Source organism: Pogoniulus pusillus, chromosome 17 (genome assembly GCF_015220805.1).
Source record: "Pogoniulus pusillus isolate bPogPus1 chromosome 17, bPogPus1.pri, whole genome shotgun sequence".
NCBI lineage: Eukaryota > Metazoa > Chordata > Aves > Piciformes > Lybiidae > Pogoniulus > Pogoniulus pusillus.
The window spans coordinates 24,135,172-24,152,479 of record NC_087280.1 but is presented as its reverse complement, the minus strand read 5'-3'; the positions used below and the strand labels follow the sequence as shown (position 1 = coordinate 24,152,479).

At 56.4% G+C, this 17,308-nt stretch overlaps 1 protein-coding gene across 2 annotated transcripts; it reads left to right on the top strand.

The window, feature by feature from the left end:
- Positions 1-6,857: 6,857 nt before the first annotated feature.
- Positions 6,858-16,574, top strand: RHCG (Rh family C glycoprotein). 2 transcript variants are annotated; one of them, XM_064158112.1, is made up of 10 exons: positions 6,858-7,160; positions 10,459-10,645; positions 11,095-11,245; positions 12,006-12,153; positions 13,246-13,412; positions 14,506-14,643; positions 14,983-15,119; positions 15,655-15,779; positions 16,124-16,197; positions 16,314-16,574. In XM_064158112.1, the coding sequence occupies exons 1-10, from the start codon at positions 6,950-6,952 to the stop codon at positions 16,377-16,379; spliced, it is 1,404 nt and encodes a 467-aa protein (XP_064014182.1). In that variant the 5' UTR covers positions 6,858-6,949; the 3' UTR covers positions 16,380-16,574. The 2 variants fall into 2 exon arrangements, with proteins under 2 accessions (XP_064014182.1, XP_064014183.1); XM_064158113.1 differs by lacking the exon at positions 15,655-15,779.
- Positions 16,575-17,308: the final 734 nt, after the last annotated feature.

The following is a 17,308-nucleotide window of genomic DNA, read 5'->3' as shown; positions in this document are numbered from 1 at the left end:
CAGGCCGCGCCTGCCGCCATCGCCCGTACAACCGCTGGCGCCTTCGCCGGGCGCGCTCTCATTGGCTGCCTGCGAGCACCGCCCCTTCAGCCCTCGCTCCCCATTGGCCCGCGGCGGCGGTGCTGCGCCTGCGCACCGCTGGCCCGCGCTAGGGCGGGCGAGGCGCACGGTGGAGGGCGGTGCCGCAGAGGTAGAGACGCTCTCCGCTGATTGGCCGGGCGCGGCGCGCGTGCGGGGAGAGCGGCGTTCCATTGGCCGGGACTCGTGACGCAGGCAGCGGGCGAGGCCCGCACCGGCGGGGGCGAGTGGCGGCTGCCCGCGGTTTGAAATGTAACGGCGGCGGCGGTGGCTCCGCCCCCCGCTTCGTGCTGATCGGCGCCGAGGTGGCGGCGTCGTGATGGCATCACCGCCGTGACCTCACCGCCGTGACCGCACCGCGTGGCTGGGGGATCCCGCAGGGCGGGCAGGGCAGCCCCGGGGTGAGCCGCGGGAGGTTTCCCGTACTTACACCCGCGCAGGCTGCCGCCGGCCGCTAGAGGTCAAGGCCGGCCCGCAGACAGCTGCCCCCGCAGCCTCCCTGCGCGGGAGGTGCAGCGGCAGGCAGGAGTCCCGCAGCGCTCCGGGAGATACGCATGGGCTTATCTTCATCTGAGGGGCTCCCTGGGGCACAGCAAGGGCAGGTCGGGGCGCACATGGGTGAAAAAGGAAGAAGCTGTAGGTCTGGGTTGCCGGGACGGGGGCTGACAGCTGGAGGGTGTGCAGCCCAGGACCCTGCGTTGGCATTAACCTTGCTCCCGAGCGTCGTGTCCCTGCGGGGTTTTGGACGCATCTTACCCCACGGCTGTTAGCAGTCAGGGTGCGATCCAAGCGTGGGTGAGCTGCACTGCGTACCGGGGCGGCAGAGGCCCAGCAGAGCAAAGGCACCCAGATGCCCATGCCACGCTGCTCTCCGGAGCCTGAACGCCCCAGTCCAAACCAGCGTGGCCAGCAGCCAGCCGTATTTATACAGCAACAGAGCGAGCGGGCCGCACGCCGCCCACCGCGCTTCCTGGCGCCCGGGCGTAAGCAGGGTTAATGAGGTGCAGCAGAAAGCTGATCTGCCTGGGTGCACAAGAGTACCCTGCCGCCAAGTGCAAGGGAAGGACACCACACCTCCCTGCTGGAGAGGGCGGCAGGCAGCCTGCAGTGCTGGGGATGCGGGCTCCCTGGGGAGCCATGGCTTGTGCGTGGCCCAGTGAGCCCTCTTGTGCTGCTTGTCAATATATCTCCTGAGTCCTGCATAGGCAACCCCACTGCGCTCCCACTGCCATTGCCCAGCCACTGGCATCTGTCCTAGCAGCCTGCTGAGGACACTTAGCAGAGTGTGACTGAAACCTGCCTTATCACAGTCCACCTGGGACCAGAAACAAACTTGGAGCACGGGGGAATTTCCCAGCAAAGCCTCAACATGGGAAATGCCACCAGCTGTTCAAGCCCCTGCTCCTTTCATGCTCACTCCAGCATATCTGTTCTTGAAGCTCATCCAGCTCTCAGGAATGCTGATGAGACAATGGCTGAGCTCTGGTGACCTGCTTGTTTCCCAGCGTGGCAGGCAGAGCCTTGCACTGCCCTGTGCTTATGCTGCTTGCAGAGACATTTGTTCTCTGTCTGCTCCCCAAGGACACTGACTTCACTCTCAAGCAGAGCCCTTGGCTTCTTTCTGGACAATCATTTACTTGCTGATAAATGCAGTTTCTTGGGAGGAAGGGGAAGGCACAAGAAAAATCATTTGTAAATCAGGCTGACGTTTGGTTGGGACTTTGATCCAGAGAGGATTTGGGTTTTTTTTTTCATCTAGGCTAAAAAAAGTGTGGCTTTATTTTGACCCTTTGCCAACATTTCTCTACAACTGATATTTGACAATGAGGGCTGAGAAAACCCAGACCTAAATTAAGTGTTTGATCTCCCTCCATCCCACCACTCTGTCCCTCTTCAGTGGGAAGTTTGTTTGCTATTCTGCTGAGCCAGTAAAAAAAGGGAGGGTTGGTTTGCATTGACATAGAATAGAATCAACCAGGTTGGAAGAGAGCTCCAAGCTCATCCAGTCCAACCTAGCACCCAGCCCTGGCCAAGCAACCAGACCATGGCACTAAGTGCCCCAGCCAGGCTTGGCTGCAACACCTCCAGGCACGGCCACACCACCACCTCCCTGGGCAGCCCATTCCAATGCCAATCACTCTCTCTGCCAACAACTTCCTCCTAACATCCAGCCTAGACCTGCCCTGGCACAGCTTGAGGCTGTGTCCCCTTGTTCTGCTGCTGGTTGCCTGGCAGCAGAGCCCAACCCCACCTGGCTACAACCTCCCCTCAGGCAGATGATGATGCTTTGCTTCAGAACACTCCTCAAGGACCTGCCCGTGCAACGAGTCACCTTTGATGATGAGCAGTGCCCAGACACTCGCTTTTGCTACATGAAGGCTTTTGAGCCTCCAGTGCCCTCTCTACCCAGTATGTCCCAAGGCTGCTTGGTAGTGGCTGCTGCTGCTAATTCTGGAGAGCAAGGCAAGCAGGGTGAAGGGCTACTTGGTGGATCTCCTTCTAGGGAGAGAGCTCCAGGAAGAGAAGGGGACAGCTGGGAGAGTTGGCTGTGCTTCTTCAGCCTTAGAGTCCTTGGAGGTGACTGTGGCCTGCATGTAGCATGACATGAGGAGTCACTGGTAGCTCCTGGAGAGGCAGCTTCTTCGGTTCTCTGTGTTAATGGGAGAGGATTGGATCTGCCTCCCTTCTTCTCACCAGTGAGCTAGGCAAGCCACTGTGAGCTCCAGGATGAATCCAGCCAGGATTGCTGCCTGCTGCATGCAGGCTAGCCCAGCCTCATATCCCTGCCCTGGAGTACTTCTAGTATTGCCTGGTTTTACCTGGCTCTCCTCACTGCAGTGAGTCCTTGGAACTGCCAATAGATAAAGGAGGGAAAGGCAAGGGCAAGCAGGCAGAGACTGTCAGGCCAGTGCCCTCAGCATTGCCAACAGCAGAAGTGATGGTTCCTGCTCTCTGCTTCCCTGGACACCTCCAGACCCCCCTTGGCTGTGCAGTCACCTCTTGGGGCCAGCCCAGCACTGCTTCTGATAAGATCAGCCCAGGGAGTCTGCAGTGACCCAAGGAGCCCCCATTCCCTCCTTTCCAGGGTGAAGCTGCAGCAGGCCTCCAGGCAAGAGGGAAGGAATTCTGTGTGCCTTGGATTTTACTTTCACATCTCTCAAATACTTTTAGAGCTCATAAAAGCGAGACCCAGCTAGGACCAGTACTGCACAACCCTTACCCAGAGCCTTCCCAAGGCAGCTGAGACCTCACTGCTGCCAGCCATAGTCCCACATCTCCAGAGCAGAAGGGCAAACAGACCTCCCCTTTTTCCCCCAGCCCCTCACTCCTCTGATTCTGGGGGGAAGCCTTGCTGCTCTTCAGGGTGCTGCATGTGATGGGCCAAATTCAGTGGTGGAGGTGTGGATTTTCCAGCAGGGCTTTTAGTCAGCTCAGCATTTGTGCCCCCATGGGCACCTTGCAGGATGCATGCAAGACCTTGGTCTGACTCACCATAGGAAGCTCTGTGCCAGCAGTGCTGTAGGCACCTGTGCTGGCAGAGCCTTTCCAGCGTTACTCTGGCCCTGCAAAGGAGCCTGCAGAGGAGCTGGTCCTTTAATGTGGCAGGCAGTGGAGCATGCCAGCTCTGATGGGGCTGTAGTGGCAAAGTGCTGATCTGTAGGCCGATAAGGAGAGGCAGCAGAAGGCAGCACAGTGGACTAGTGGGAAAGCCAAAAGCTTTTGTCCTCGGCCTCCAGATGCAGCAGAGGGGCTGGGGGCAGCCCCTGGGATAAAGCTGCTACCTCCTGGGCTGTGCAAGGGCTTTGCAAGTTGCTTTTCTGGGGATGCTGTCACTTCAGTGAGACCACAGGTTAGAAAGCTCTGCAGTTTGGTTTCTTCTGCTAAAGAGTAATCACCAAACATAGCTGCTGGTGGCTGTGCTACCTTCCCAAGTTCCCTCGTGTTTTAGAGTGCTCCTCTGTGCCTTTGCATTGCCTTTCTCAGGAGGTGCTCCAGGGCAGGGCTGAAGGCTGGTCCTGCCACCTAGCTGGTGAGAGCATGTGACTGTCAACAGTGCTTCTAGCAATTAGGGCTCAGGTATTGTTTAGGGATTTCAGCCTCTTTCTGTCTGGAGATCTCATCTTTCTGGTGCCTACAGCTGCGACTGCCCTGCAGAAACCAGGTGGAATGGGAGAGAGGCAAACAGGGTGGGCCCTGAGCAACACTGCTGCAGCGAGCGAGTGCCCCTCCCCAGGACAGCAGCAACATCCTCTTGCTTTAGGTGTCCCCACCAAGTGACCCCAGCCTAGCCACAGCCAGCTGAAGCTCTGCTCATGCAGGGTAGGGGCTGGGGAGAGGAGATTCTCTTTTCCTCGGCCCTGGCATGGGCAGGAGTGGTGTTTGTCTGGATCCTTGCCCAGGCAAGCACAGCAGTGGTTTGCACCTCAACCTCCCAGCACCCTCCCAGAGCTTCAGGAAGGAGCCTGCACCTCAATGCTCTGCCACGGTCTGACATTCACTCCCTGTCCAGCTTTATTTAGAATCACAGAATGGTTTAGCTTGGAAGGGACCTCAAAGCTCAGCCAGTTCCAGCCCCACCCTGTCATAGGCAGGGACACCTCCCAAGAGAACAGGTCGCTCAAGGCCTCATCCAGCCTGGTCCTCAGCACCTCCAGGGAGGTTGTGGAGCACAGAAGCTTCACAACCTCCCTGGGCAGCCTGTGCCAGTGTCTCACCACCCTCACTCCAAAGAACCCTTTCCTAACATCCAGTTTCAGTCTCCCCTCTGCCACTTCAAACCCATTCCTCCTCCTCCTGGCATTACCAGACCTTGTCAATAGTCCCTCCCCAGCCCTCCTCTAGCTCCCTTCAGATCCTGCAAGGTCACTCCAAGGTCTCCTCCAAGCCTTCTCTTCTCCAGGCTGCACAGCCCCAACTCTCTCAGCCTGTGCTCACAGCAGAGCTGCTGCAGCCCTCTCAGCATCTTGGTGGCCTCCTCTGGGCTGGCTCCAACACTTCCATGTCCTGCTTGTGCTGGGGGCTCCAGAACTACCCTCAGGACTGCAGGTAGGGTCTGAGGAGAGCAGAGCCAAGGGGCAGAATCCCCTCCCTTGCCCTGTGCCCACACTGCTCTTGCTGCAGCCCAGCACAGGGTTGTGTCTGGGCTGCACTCACACTGCAGGCTCCTGTTGAGTTTTGCATCACCCCAGACCCCCAGGTCTTACTCCCAGCCAACCCTTCCTGCTGTGCCTGGATCACCAGCTGGTTCTTCTGCCATAGTGCACTGCTCCTGAGCTGCACCACCCCCAGCTCTTCCCAAAGCTGCCTCTGCCCTGCTGCCTGCATGGGGTCCAAATGACGTTGGAGAATGCTTTGGGTTGGATGCTGGGTTTTGTTGGTTGGGGTTTTTTTGTGGCCATCAGTCACTTTAAGACCATCCACAGCATTTTCCTGCCATCTGTCATCTCAAGAAGAAAGAAAACAAGTGAAAATAATAAACTCAAATTATTGCCTAATCAACACAGAAATCAGTGCTGCTTGCTCAGCCTGCGGGCCACAATTAGATGCCATCAGCAAATCTGGGCAGCTTGCCTGGGCTGTAGTCTTTCATCTCCTGAAGACTGACAGGCATCTTGGGGATCTGCAGGCAAAGGAAGGAAGTGGGATTCATTTGAAGGACTTGCCCATCTCTTTGGGGAAAGAGTACATGGTTCAAAACTTGGGATAAAAGGAGTGATGTGTTTATGTTTATTAATTAAAGGAAGCCTCATACAGAGGAGGGGAATCTTTCGGATGCAGTGCTGAGGTCTCCTGCACCATCTCTGCCCTGGTTCGTGCAGCCCCAGCCCAGCTCGTCCTGCCAGGAAGGTGCTTAGGGTAAACCACTCCAGGAAATGATGGGATGTGTCACTTGAGCATCCTTATAGATATATGGCAGCCTTGGCAAGGCTGTTGCATGTCCGTGGATCTTGGCATTTGAGTGGAAGCACATTATCTTCCTCTTCCTCTGGGACTGCCCCACAGACTGCTTTCCTGAGATCTCAGCCCAGTGACTCAGGCTGCCTTGGCATGTGGGGAAGCTCCATAAGTCATCTTCTGGTCATCAGAAGGGAGCATGGCTCAGCCTCACTTACTCTTGGTCAAATTGAGCCAGATAGTCTAGTTAAGGGGTGGGCAGCCCAAGGCATCCCTCCCATTGCAGCAAGGCTGTGTCTCCCCATCTCTGCACCCTGGAAAGAGGCTTGCAGGAGGAAATGGACCCTGGTGACAGCTTGGTGTTGCCCAAGAGGCTCTGGGAGTCACGCTGTGTGGGATGGTGAGCCTGTCCCCACCGACCTCCATCCTGGCCCATAAGGTGTGGTCACCTCTCCAGAACACGATGCAAAGCCAGGAGCAGGATGGTCTGACCCTGGGACAAAGGGACTCCTGGGGTTGCTACTGTGCACTGCAAGACAGGGGCTACAGCTGAGAGCTGCAGCAAGGGGCACCCTGCCTCCACCCGTGATGCCAGCTAGGGAGAGGACTTCGCAGACCTGGGCGGGGTGGTGAGGGGAGCACTCAGTGAAGGGAGAGGAAGAGCTCAGGGTGGGACGGGAAGGGACAGGGGCAGGACACTCCGCACTCACAGCGGCCTCCAGTCGGCTCGTCCGGAGGGAGGCAGAGCTCAGAGGTGCCCAGAGCAGCTGGAAGCAAAGGTGCAGGGATCTGTCCCTCCTCCCAGGGAGGAAGGGGAGAGAGAAGCAAGGCTACCGAAGCTCTGAAACGTGATCCTGCCGCAGGCACCTCCCTGGGCCCCACCTCGCCCTCTCCAACTTATATATGGCAGAGCCCTGGCGGAGCGCGGGGGACGTGGGCTGGCACGGGCTGGGGGGGTCTCCGGGCATCCCGGTGGATGGAGCGGCAGAGGCACCAGGGGATGGCCAAGAACACCTCCATGCGCTGGCGGCTGCCGCTCGTCTGCCTCCTCTGGGAGCTGGCCATGATCGTCCTCTTCGGGGTCTTTGTGCGCTTCAGCCCCGAGGCCGACGCGCACTGGGAGGAGGAGAAGCGAGAGCTGAACCTCACCAGCGACATGGAGAACGATTTCTACTTCCGATACCCGTGTGAGTACTGCGGCAGCCTGCGCCCCTCCCGTCCCACCCGTCTCTGCCAGCTGCTGGCAAGCTGAGCTCGGGCCTTGAGGCAGGGTTGGGGTGCACCGAAGGCCAAGGGAGAAGGCTGGCGGCTCTCTGGGGTCCCGGGGCTCTGCCAGCAGGGCACCGCTGCACGGTGCGTGACGTCCTTGCCAGGAATGGGGCTGAGTGTTCCCAGCGCCCTGCGAGTTTCGCCTTGCTGCCCCCTCCCTCAGCTCCGGATCAGAGCAAGCTTTTCTGTGCACACGGAGAAACGGCTGTGGAGATGCTGTGACACCTTCCTCCCATTCCTACATCCTCCCCCTCACGAGTAAATTACCCTCTAGGTACTGGCATCTTGATGCCAGCGGCCTCACAACCTGCCAGGCTCGCAGGGCTCTTGGGTCACCGCATCCTATTGCCACGGGGATCGTTCAGGTGGTGAAAGCCCTTTTGGCGAGGCAAAGTCTTTGATCTCCAGGGCTGGTCATCCTTGTGAGCCATTCAGCACAGGCTGCTGCTGTAGGCAGTTGTTTCCAAGGAAGCAACAGGCCTGAGTCATGCATCTATTTAGAACATTTCCATTAAAAACACCTTGCTAAATCAAAGCAGCTGTAGAAACCTGTGGCTGCTGAGCATCAGCTAGCTCAGAAAAGGAGCTGCTTGCAGAAACCAACTGCTCAGCCAGCCTCCAGGTTAGTGCACGGCCGTGGCTGCCCTGGGCTCTCTCTAGAGAGATCTACCCTCGGGACTAATGCCTTGCAGGTTGGCATGGGGCAGCAGCAGTGCCCGAGGGCTGCTTTCGTCACTGATGTGCTGGAGGACATTAGGGGTCCAAGAAAGAGCTTGTAGGAGCTAAGGATGTGAATTCTCTTCTGTCCTCATATCCCACCCCTGCTCTGCAGTGCCAAATGCTCCTCCTCAAATGGCTGCACGGATTCACAGGGTGACAGATCACAGGATGCTAGGGGTTGGAAGGAACCTCTGGAGCTGTTTGAGTCCAACCCTTACCAGAGCAACAGAATCAACCTGGGAGCAGCTGCTTAAGTTCAGCTTAGTTTTGAATTATGTTTCTGTTTCAAACTTGAGGAGGGGCTGACATCCCCCAAATCCCAGCTGCTTTTCCTCCATTCCTCCACAATCACAAGCATTCTCCCTCTGCAAAGATGGGCAATCATGGCAAGGTGGTCCAGCCTGGCTTTGTGATCCCTGTGCCCACCCAGCACTGCTCAGAAGATGGTGTGATGGCTACACACCTGAGTATCCATATTGATGTGGCTGTGGCCACTGCTGTACATAGGACTTGCCCACGATGGCAGTGGGACAGAAGTGACAAACTGATCGATCCTCCCAGCCCAGAGATGATTGGCAAGGCAGGCAGTGGGTAACCATGGGTGGCTGTGTCAGTGGTGCCCATTGCCAGGCCCAGTCAGTGCCACAGTTCCTTCTTGTTTTGCATCACACACTGGTACTCCCTAATAAGTGACCCATCTGCTTTCTAGGGAAATGAGTCCTTCAGCTCAGGTGGCACTCCCAAAGGCCAAACACTTCCTCTCAGCAGTGGTGGCAATTTGTCCAGCCACGAAAGCAGGGCTACAAACATTTTGGTGCACGGCAGCACCTGGGCTGCCTCCAAGTGGTGCCAATGTTGTTCTTCCCAAGGCAAGGCAAAGGGGAGAGTTAGCAAAAGGCTTTAAGCTGGGTGCAGTTTGAAGACCTGCTCTTCCTCTTGGGTAGGCACAGGGTCTAACACCTTTTGTGCTTTCAGAAGGTGCAGCATTACCTCTGAGCTGTGTGCTTCTGCTTTTAGGATTAACATGGAAATATGTAATGCAAATGGCAGGGGGGGGATTCTAGCTGTGTGTGGTGCTGCTTACACTGGAGAAGAGAGGTGGGGAGAATGAGTACACCTGCAGAGGAAGAGTCTGGGACATCACTTGGTAAGACCAGAGACTAGGAAGCCCAGTTCTTAGGACAGGCAGAGAAGTGCATTTGAGAAGCCCAGCTGAGCAGTCCCAGCTGCAGAGCTTGTCTCCTGCCTCTCTTTGTGACTGATTTTGTAGGCATGGGGGGCATTTTAAACCCAAGCAGTCTCTGCAACCTGGCACATTATTGCTGGAGCTTGTCAAAACACTCATCCTTAAACAAGTTGTAAAGCACCAAAGAACAAAAGCCACAGCTTCTGCAAAGCCACTCTGCACCCAGAATACTCACCCAGTACTTAGTGGAAGCAGCAGACACCACTACTCTATCCCAAACCTTTGGGAGCAGATTTGGGGCTGCTGAATTTCAGCACAGCTTTGGTGTGGAGCAGATTCACTCAATTTCCTCTGCTTTGAGGCTACCTTCAGGGAGGTTGGTTGCTGGTTAAAGCACTGCCGTGGTTTGTGTGCTGCACAAGGTTGCACTTGCTGGTGTAGCTCCACCAGTGCTGTGTTTACCAGCTCTACAGTGCAGGTTTCCTGGTGGGAGCATCCTGTGGGGGCTCCCAGCCCCGGGTCTCCTGCTCTTTTCATGGGCAGTGGCCTGCAGCAGGAGAGGTTGCATGGTTCACTTTGTAAGCATGCAGCATTTCAGCTCTCTGAATGGCAAAGGCAGGCTTATCTGATGGAAGCGTGCAGCACTAAAGAGCACAGCAGGCTTACTGCCCTGAGAAGCCCTTGGAAGAGGCTCACACAGGTCTGGTTTCCCTCGGGGAAGGGCATCTGAGGGGCTCTGCTGAGCAGGTCTGAGCATTTGTGGGAAGAACTGGCTGTCTCTGGTTTGAGCACTCAGAATCTCTCAAGGTGGGGCTCCTGGCCTCAAGGGTATTTTGCCACTGGTTTCGGTGGCATTTAAGTGTGTGCTGTGTTTGTACTCTCCTTGTTCTGAGACATCACCAGGAGCCTGCCTTGGGTGGACCTACCCAAAGTGACCATTCCTGCGTTTTTAACAGACTTCACTGATCATTTCACAAGACATTTTCTGAGCTTTATACAAAAGGGAAGGGGAAAACCTATCTGAATAAGCCCTGCCTTCCTTTGTGCTCTCCAGTAGTCTCCAGTCTTCTCTTGCACACAACTACTAATAAACTTTTACTTTCCAAACTGAGCCTTTTAACCAAAAGCCAATTCCTGAGAGCTGAGCAGTTCCCAGGCTCAGAAATGTCACATATGGGACAAACACACATTTCTCTTTAACTGCCCCTCTACTGCCACTGATGCAGTTAGCTTCCTTTCACCACCAAGTGCAAGCAGCACCCACAGCCCTGCTGTCCCCGCAGAGCTGACAGACCCTTCCCTCTGCACAGCTTTCCAGGATGTCCATGTGATGATCTTTGTGGGCTTTGGCTTCCTCATGACCTTCCTCAAGCGTTATGGATTCGGAGCTGTGGGTTTCAATTTCCTCCTTGCTGCCTTTGGGATCCAGTGGGCTCTGCTGATGCAAGGCTGGTTCCACTCTTTCAAGAACGGGAAGATCCTCATTGGAGTGGAGAAGTAAGGAGGAGATGGGCTCTGGGATGCCACCTTTTGAGTGGCCAGTGGAAGAGCTGGGCTGGGAGCCAAGCAGCTGGCAGAGCCAGTCCCTCTCTTACATGCAAACAAGTCTTTAGAGTGTCCTTCCCCTTACAAACCTCCATTTGCTTCCCAGCCTTTGGCCCAAAGGTAGCTGCCATTATGGGGGTAGTGCTCAAAGGGAAACATGAGGTGAGTGTCACCCCTTAGTCCCAAGCCAAGCACCACAGACGCAGTGCTGGCACAGCACCTCCCACGGTATTTAAAAGGAGCCTTCCTGGGTAGGGCATAAGGATGGGAGGAAGGTCAGTGGGAAATCCAAGGCTGTCTCTGGATCATCTGTTCTTCTTTGGGTGGGATCTCAAGAGCTGGGGGTGAGTTACCAAGGAGTATTTGCTTATTAAACTGCACTTTTCCTTCCCTTTTTCCAGCCTGATCAACGCTGACTTCTGTGTGGGCTCAGTGTGCATTGCCTTTGGGGCCATCCTGGGCAAAACCAGCCCCATCCAGCTCCTTGTCCTCACCTTGTTTCAAGTTACACTCTTCTCAGTGAATGAGTACATCCTCCTCAACCTGCTTCACGTAAGGCTTTAGGCAGCACCTGCTTGGTTCTGCTCCTTCCTCTCTCTGTCTCTCCCCAGATTGTCTGCCTTTGCTACAGCTTCACCAGAGAAGCATTTGGAATGCAAGAACTCTGCAGGAACGAAGGAAAAGCAGGCAAATACAAAGGAGAGAGTCAGGAGTGCTGCTTCCCAGAGAAGGGAGAGCTTCTGGGCTTCTATACACAAGCCTGGCAATTCAGTGTCCCTCTGGCACAGCTCCCAGGGCAGACAAGAAGCCTGAGCACAAAGGAGCAGTCACTCTCTTCCTGGCTGAGGTTCCCCTTGTCTATTTTCCCTGATGGGACATGGGTGTCGTAGAAGGAAATCAAGCTACAAAGAGGATGAGTTATCTGCTGACAGAAGCAGGGCTCCTGCTGGGTCCTGACCTCCAAGAGAGGCTTGGGTGGGCTGAGAAGCAAATGAGCTCCCAGAAGGCCTGAGTGAACTTGGGAGCCAACCTGGCTGTTGCTGCAACCAGCTTGCCATGGGGACAGGTCAGAAACTCCCCTCTGCCTCGATGCCTTCCAAGGGGAAGCTGAGAGGAATGTCATGGCCATCCATAGGACCAAGTGAGCAGATCAGCTAAACAGGACCAGAGCATTTTTGTCCCCATCTCCCTGCGACCAAATGCAGGCTGGAAGGATGACTGGGCAGACAAACTGGGCAGGACACAAACCAGACCTCAACTCCAGAATGATTGGCAAATGCAGAAGCAAAGCTCTGTTTTAACTTGGTTGCAGGTTAAGGATGCAGGTGGCTCCATGACCATACACACCTTCGGAGCCTACTTTGGCCTCACAGTGACACGCATCCTGTACAGACCCAACCTGGAGCAGAGTAAGGACAAGCAGGCTTCTGTGTACCACTCTGACCTCTTTGCTATGATTGGTGAGTCAGCCTGCACTCTGGGGCTGCTGGCACATGCAGGCCATTTGGGGCCACTCAGGGGTGCTGGCAGATGCAGGCCACTGGGGGGTGAGATCCTGGGGTGTATTAGGAGTGTGTCCAGCAGACCAAGGGAGGTTCTCCTCCCACTCTACTCTGTCCTGCTGAGACCTCGTCTTGAATACTGTGTTCAGTTTTGGGCTTCCTAGTTTAAGAGGGACAGGGATCTGCTGGAGAAGGTCCAGTGGAGGGCTGTGAGGATGATTAGGGGACTGGAGGGCATGGCTTATGAGGAGAGGCTGAGGGACCTGGGGCTGCTTAGTCTGGAGAAGAGAAGACTGAGAGGGGATTGGATAAATGTTTATAAGTATCTGAAGGCTTCCAGGAGGGAGGGGACAGGCTCTGCTCACTGCTCCCTGGGATAGGACAAGGAGCAATGGGTGTAAGTTGGAGCAAAAGAGGTTCCAGCTCAACACAATGGGGCACTTCTTTACTGTGAGGGTCCCAGAGCACTGGCACAGGCTGCCCAGAGAGGTTGTGGGGGCTCCTTCTCTGGAGACTTTCCAGGCCTGTCTGGATGTGTTCCTCTGCGATCTGTGTTAGATTATATTGTCCTACACTAGCAGGGGGGTTGGAGTCGATGATCTCATTGGGTCCCTTCCAACCCCTAACATCCTGTGAGCCTCTGATCCTGGGTGTGGGACATGCAGGCCACTCGGGGCTGCTGGGACATGCAGACCACTCTGTTGCAGAGGGCTGGTCCCTGCTGGGTCATCTGAGAAAAGCAAACTGCAAGTAGAGTCTGGGGCTGAGAAGCTCTGCATCCTGTCTTCCACCTCTCAGAGCTACTTAGATCCCTTCAACAGCAGCTGGGTTGGGCTGGTGCCTGGAAAGACAATGATGCATTTTGTTCCCTCCCTTTTCCAGCTCCTCCTGATGCTGGTCTCATCATGGGGGGTGCAGCTGCAGGGCAGCTGCAGGACTATGAGATTTGGCTTCCCCTGTGCAGGAAGTTCTCCTTTAGAGTTTTGGGGTTTTTTTTTCAATCCCTGTATTCTCTCTTTTCCCTTTCTCTTTTCTACTCCCCCTGCCCAGGCACCCTGTATCTATGGATGTACTGGCCCAGTTTTAACTCTGCAATCTCTGACCATGGGGATGCCCAGCACCGGGCTGCCATCAACACCTACTGCTCACTGGCTGCTTGTGTCCTCAGCACCATGGCCTTCTCCAGCATGCTGCAGAAGAAAGGCAAGCTTGACATGGTAAGCCAGGAGCAGAGAGCCCTGCAGTGCCCAGGGCACTTCTGATGAGGCTGGCTGAGGGTGCAGGAAATGATCAACACTTCTCCTTTGCTGCACTGGGTTTCAGGGCATAATGGTGAAACCAGCACCTGGGCAGAAGCCCACAGCTGTATGGGATGAGCAAGTGGGAAGTGGGTCCTGCAGTGCTTCAGATGCAAGGTGATTTAAGAAAGATGTTGAGGTACTGTAACTTATCCAGAGAAGGGCAACAAGGCTGGTGAGGGGGATGGAGCACAGGCCTGTCAGGTGGGGCTGAGGGAGCTGGGGGTGTGCAGCCTGCAGCAGAGGAGGCTCAGGGTAGAGCTCATTGCTGTCTGCAGCTCCCTGAAGGGAGGTTGTGGCCAGATGGGGTTGAGCTCTGCTGCCAGGCAAGCAGCAACAGAAGGGGACACAGCCTCAAGCTGTGCCAGGGCAGACTCAGGCTGGACATCAGGAAGAAATTCTTCATGGAAAGAGTGATTGGCATTGGAATGGGCTGCTTGGAGAGCTGGTGGAGTCCCCATCCCTGGGGGTGCTTAAAAGGAGGCCATGGGTTAGTTCATTAGAAGGGTTAGGTGATAGGTTGGACTGGATGATCCTAGAGGTCTCTTCCAGCCTAGTTTACTCTGTGATGACCTAAGTCACAGCAGGCACTGGGCCGCCTCTGCCTGGAGAGCTCCTGCTGGGCATGTTGCAGAGGCATAGCCTGGCAGTGCTCTCCTGCAAGCCAAGCAGGGCCTGCATGGCAGCTCGTGAGCAAGCTAAGGGGGGGCTGACTTGAACATGTTCTGTGTGGGGGTGACACATCTCTGTGACAGCAGAGCTTGCATGACACACAGGTGAGACAATTTCCATCTCATCACAACTCCCCACCCATATCTGTGGATGCAGGGAACGTGTGTGGTACGGGGAGTGGGAGTCTCTGTGTGCCTGTGCTGCAGACAGAGCCTGCCTGTCCTCTTGTTTTGCAGCAAGAAGCAGGAGCACAGGCCCTGGGTTTTTCCCTCTCCCACTTTGACATTTGCACCGGTTGCAGTCCCCCCCAGAGGCCAAGCCAGGGTGGTTCTTTCTGCAGGTGCACATCCAGAACGCGACGCTGGCAGGCGGCGTGGCCGTGGGCACCAGCGCGGAGATGATGCTGACTCCGTACGGCTCCCTCATCGTTGGCTTCCTCAGTGGCATCGTGTCCACGGTGGGGTATGTCTACCTCACGGTGAGTGCTGCCCTAGGGGTCTGCAGCCCTGGTGCTGCTAAGGAGACCAGAAGTGGATACGCTCCCCTTTGATGGCTCCTGCTTTCCACCATCCCTCATGTAGATGCACCTTGGCTGCATTTACCGCCCCAGAATGCTCAGGAAGGTTCCATCTGGAGAATGTTTGGAGGATATGTTGTTATTTTATCTTGAATCTGGCTCACATCTTTGTCCACAGCCCTTAGCGCTTCACTGGCACAAAAACACTCTTCCTTCTCTGCTTTTGCCAGTCCTCCACGGAAGGAGCTTTGCAGGGCTGTGCTCATGTCCCAAATCTCCCTCTATCTGCTTCTCCCTCAGCCCTTTTTGGAGTCCAGGTTGCACATCCAGGACACGTGTGGCATCCACAACCTCCACGCCATGCCAGGCCTTATTGGGGGCATTGTAGGGGCCATCACTGCTGCTGTGGCCACAGAGGATGTATATGGAAAGGAAGGGTAAGACAGCTTGAACACATTCACTCTGAGAATAGATTTCACCTGTGGTCCCTTGGGCTGGGAGCAAGGAGCAATTAAAGGCCCTTAGTAATTGCCCTTCCCCCCCCCCTCAAAAACATGGGGTACACTGACTGTGTCAGTCTTACTGAAGTGTAAAAGATTCCTCTCCTGCAGCTGGCTTCTTGAGGCATCAAAAAAACTCAGCCACAGCCCTACTGCTTGGTATTATTCTAGGTCACAGGTGGGTGGAGAAGTGCTCCTCCCTCCAGCCCTGCATTGTTTTGGGGAGCCAGATGAGCCTCAAGGTCTGAAATACAAGAGAAATGTTTCTATTTTGGCCTCCTTCTAGGTAGAGCTTTGCCAGGGGCTAGAGGGCAAGGAAGTGAGTGCTGGTTTGTGTCATTGCAACACTCCCCTGGTCTGCTGCAGAGGAGGGATGGAGATAGGGAGGAATCCCCGAGGGAGCAGGCTGAGGTTTCTCCAGAAGTGGGGAAGGTCTGCCAGGGGCAATCGTCACCATTTCTGCCCTTGGCAGGTTCATCAAGGCATTTGACTTCACCGATGTGTACCGAACACGGACACCCAGTGTCCAAGGAGGGTTCCAGGCAGCTGGCATTATGGTGTCCCTGCTGATGGCTGTCGTCGGGGGTGCCCTCGTGGGTAAGCAGGAGGGAAGCCCGGAGAGGGGAGCGTCAAGTGCAGCCTGTGACTGACATGGAGGCACCCGGGTATCCTGCCTGCGGCTGGATGTGTCCTTCTCGCTGGCACTGCATGCATTGTACCCGTGGCTCGCTGCCATCTGAACCACCCCAGTGCCCATAGGAACAGGGAAAAGTGGGTAGCCAAGGCAGGGGCAAGGCCAAATGGGTTCGGAGAACAGGGGGATTAGGCACCAAGCATCTTGCTGCCAGGATGGGTGAACTCCAGCCACCCACACCCTGCACTCCACACGGCATCACGGCCGTGGGAGCACCCTGCCCACCGCCCTGCCCGCCTGCTTCCAGGGGCCGTCCTGAAGCTGCCCGTTTGGGGCGACGCTGCCGCCGAGAACTGCTTTGAGGACGCCGTGTACTGGGAGGTGAGGCACCGGGCGGCCGCGGGCCGGGGCGCGGCGGCGGGAGCGGGGCGCAGGGGGCGGCAGGCACAAGGTGGCGCTGTCGGCCCGCGGCCTGAGGGGACTGTGCCGCGCCGCAGGTGCCCGAGGACGAGGAGAGCGAAGCCTACCACATGCACAGCCCCGACAAGCCCGCCTCGCCCTGAGCCGCCCCTGCCCGCCGCCGTGCCCCTCGGGGGCTGCCCGCCAGCTGCCAGGCTGCCCCCAGCACGGGAGTCCGAGCCCGGCTGCAGGCTGAGGGCGGAGGCTCTCCTCGCCGTGCTGCAGGGGCACCTGCCTCTGCCCTGCTCTCCTGCTTTCGTGCCGAGCTGTTGGGAATAAAATCAGAGCGTGTTCTTCTTTCCCACGTGTCGGGAGTGCAGCCGGGCAGGAGTGCAGCCGGACAGAGGGCACACAGACTCTGGTGCCTCCCACAGAGCAGCTGCTGGCAGAGGCTTTGGCTGCTGGGGGGGTAAAGCGGAGGTGCTGGGACACTTCTGCTTCCCATGGGGCCAAGGCAGATGCACAGGCGATGGCAATGTGGCGATAGCGCAGGCTTAGGGGCTGGCGCCTTGAAACAGGGCGGCTGGAGGCAGCCCCCAGGCTCTCTGTGGCAGGGGCTGGGCTCTGCGGGAAGCACTGGCCAGGCTGGCTGGTCTGGAGGGGCTGCAGCTGCCAGCCTGGACTCGTGATGCCATCCAAGACCTGGCCAGGGGTCAGTCTGCAGCCGAGCTACACTTTTACACTCTGCCATCATCTCTTCACCCACTCTGCTGAGGTCTCCATCACAGCCTTTGGAGCCTTGTTTGTGTGTACAGCGCAGGCATACAAGACTCTGTCCTCTCTGGTTTCAGCCATTTCTTACAGTGGCATCCTTCTGCTTGCCAGTGCTGCCCTGACAGGAGAGCCCAAAGCCAGAGCACAGCACCTGGCTCCTAACCAGACCATGGGTCTTCATGCAGAGCTGGGGGAGATAGGAATGAGAATCAGGCCTGAAACCTGCATGCTTTCAGGGGTGATAGGATGTGAGGAGCAGAAGAGGAAAAAGGTGAGGGGGGGGGAAGGAGGGCTGATAGGTCTCTTCACCACATTGAGC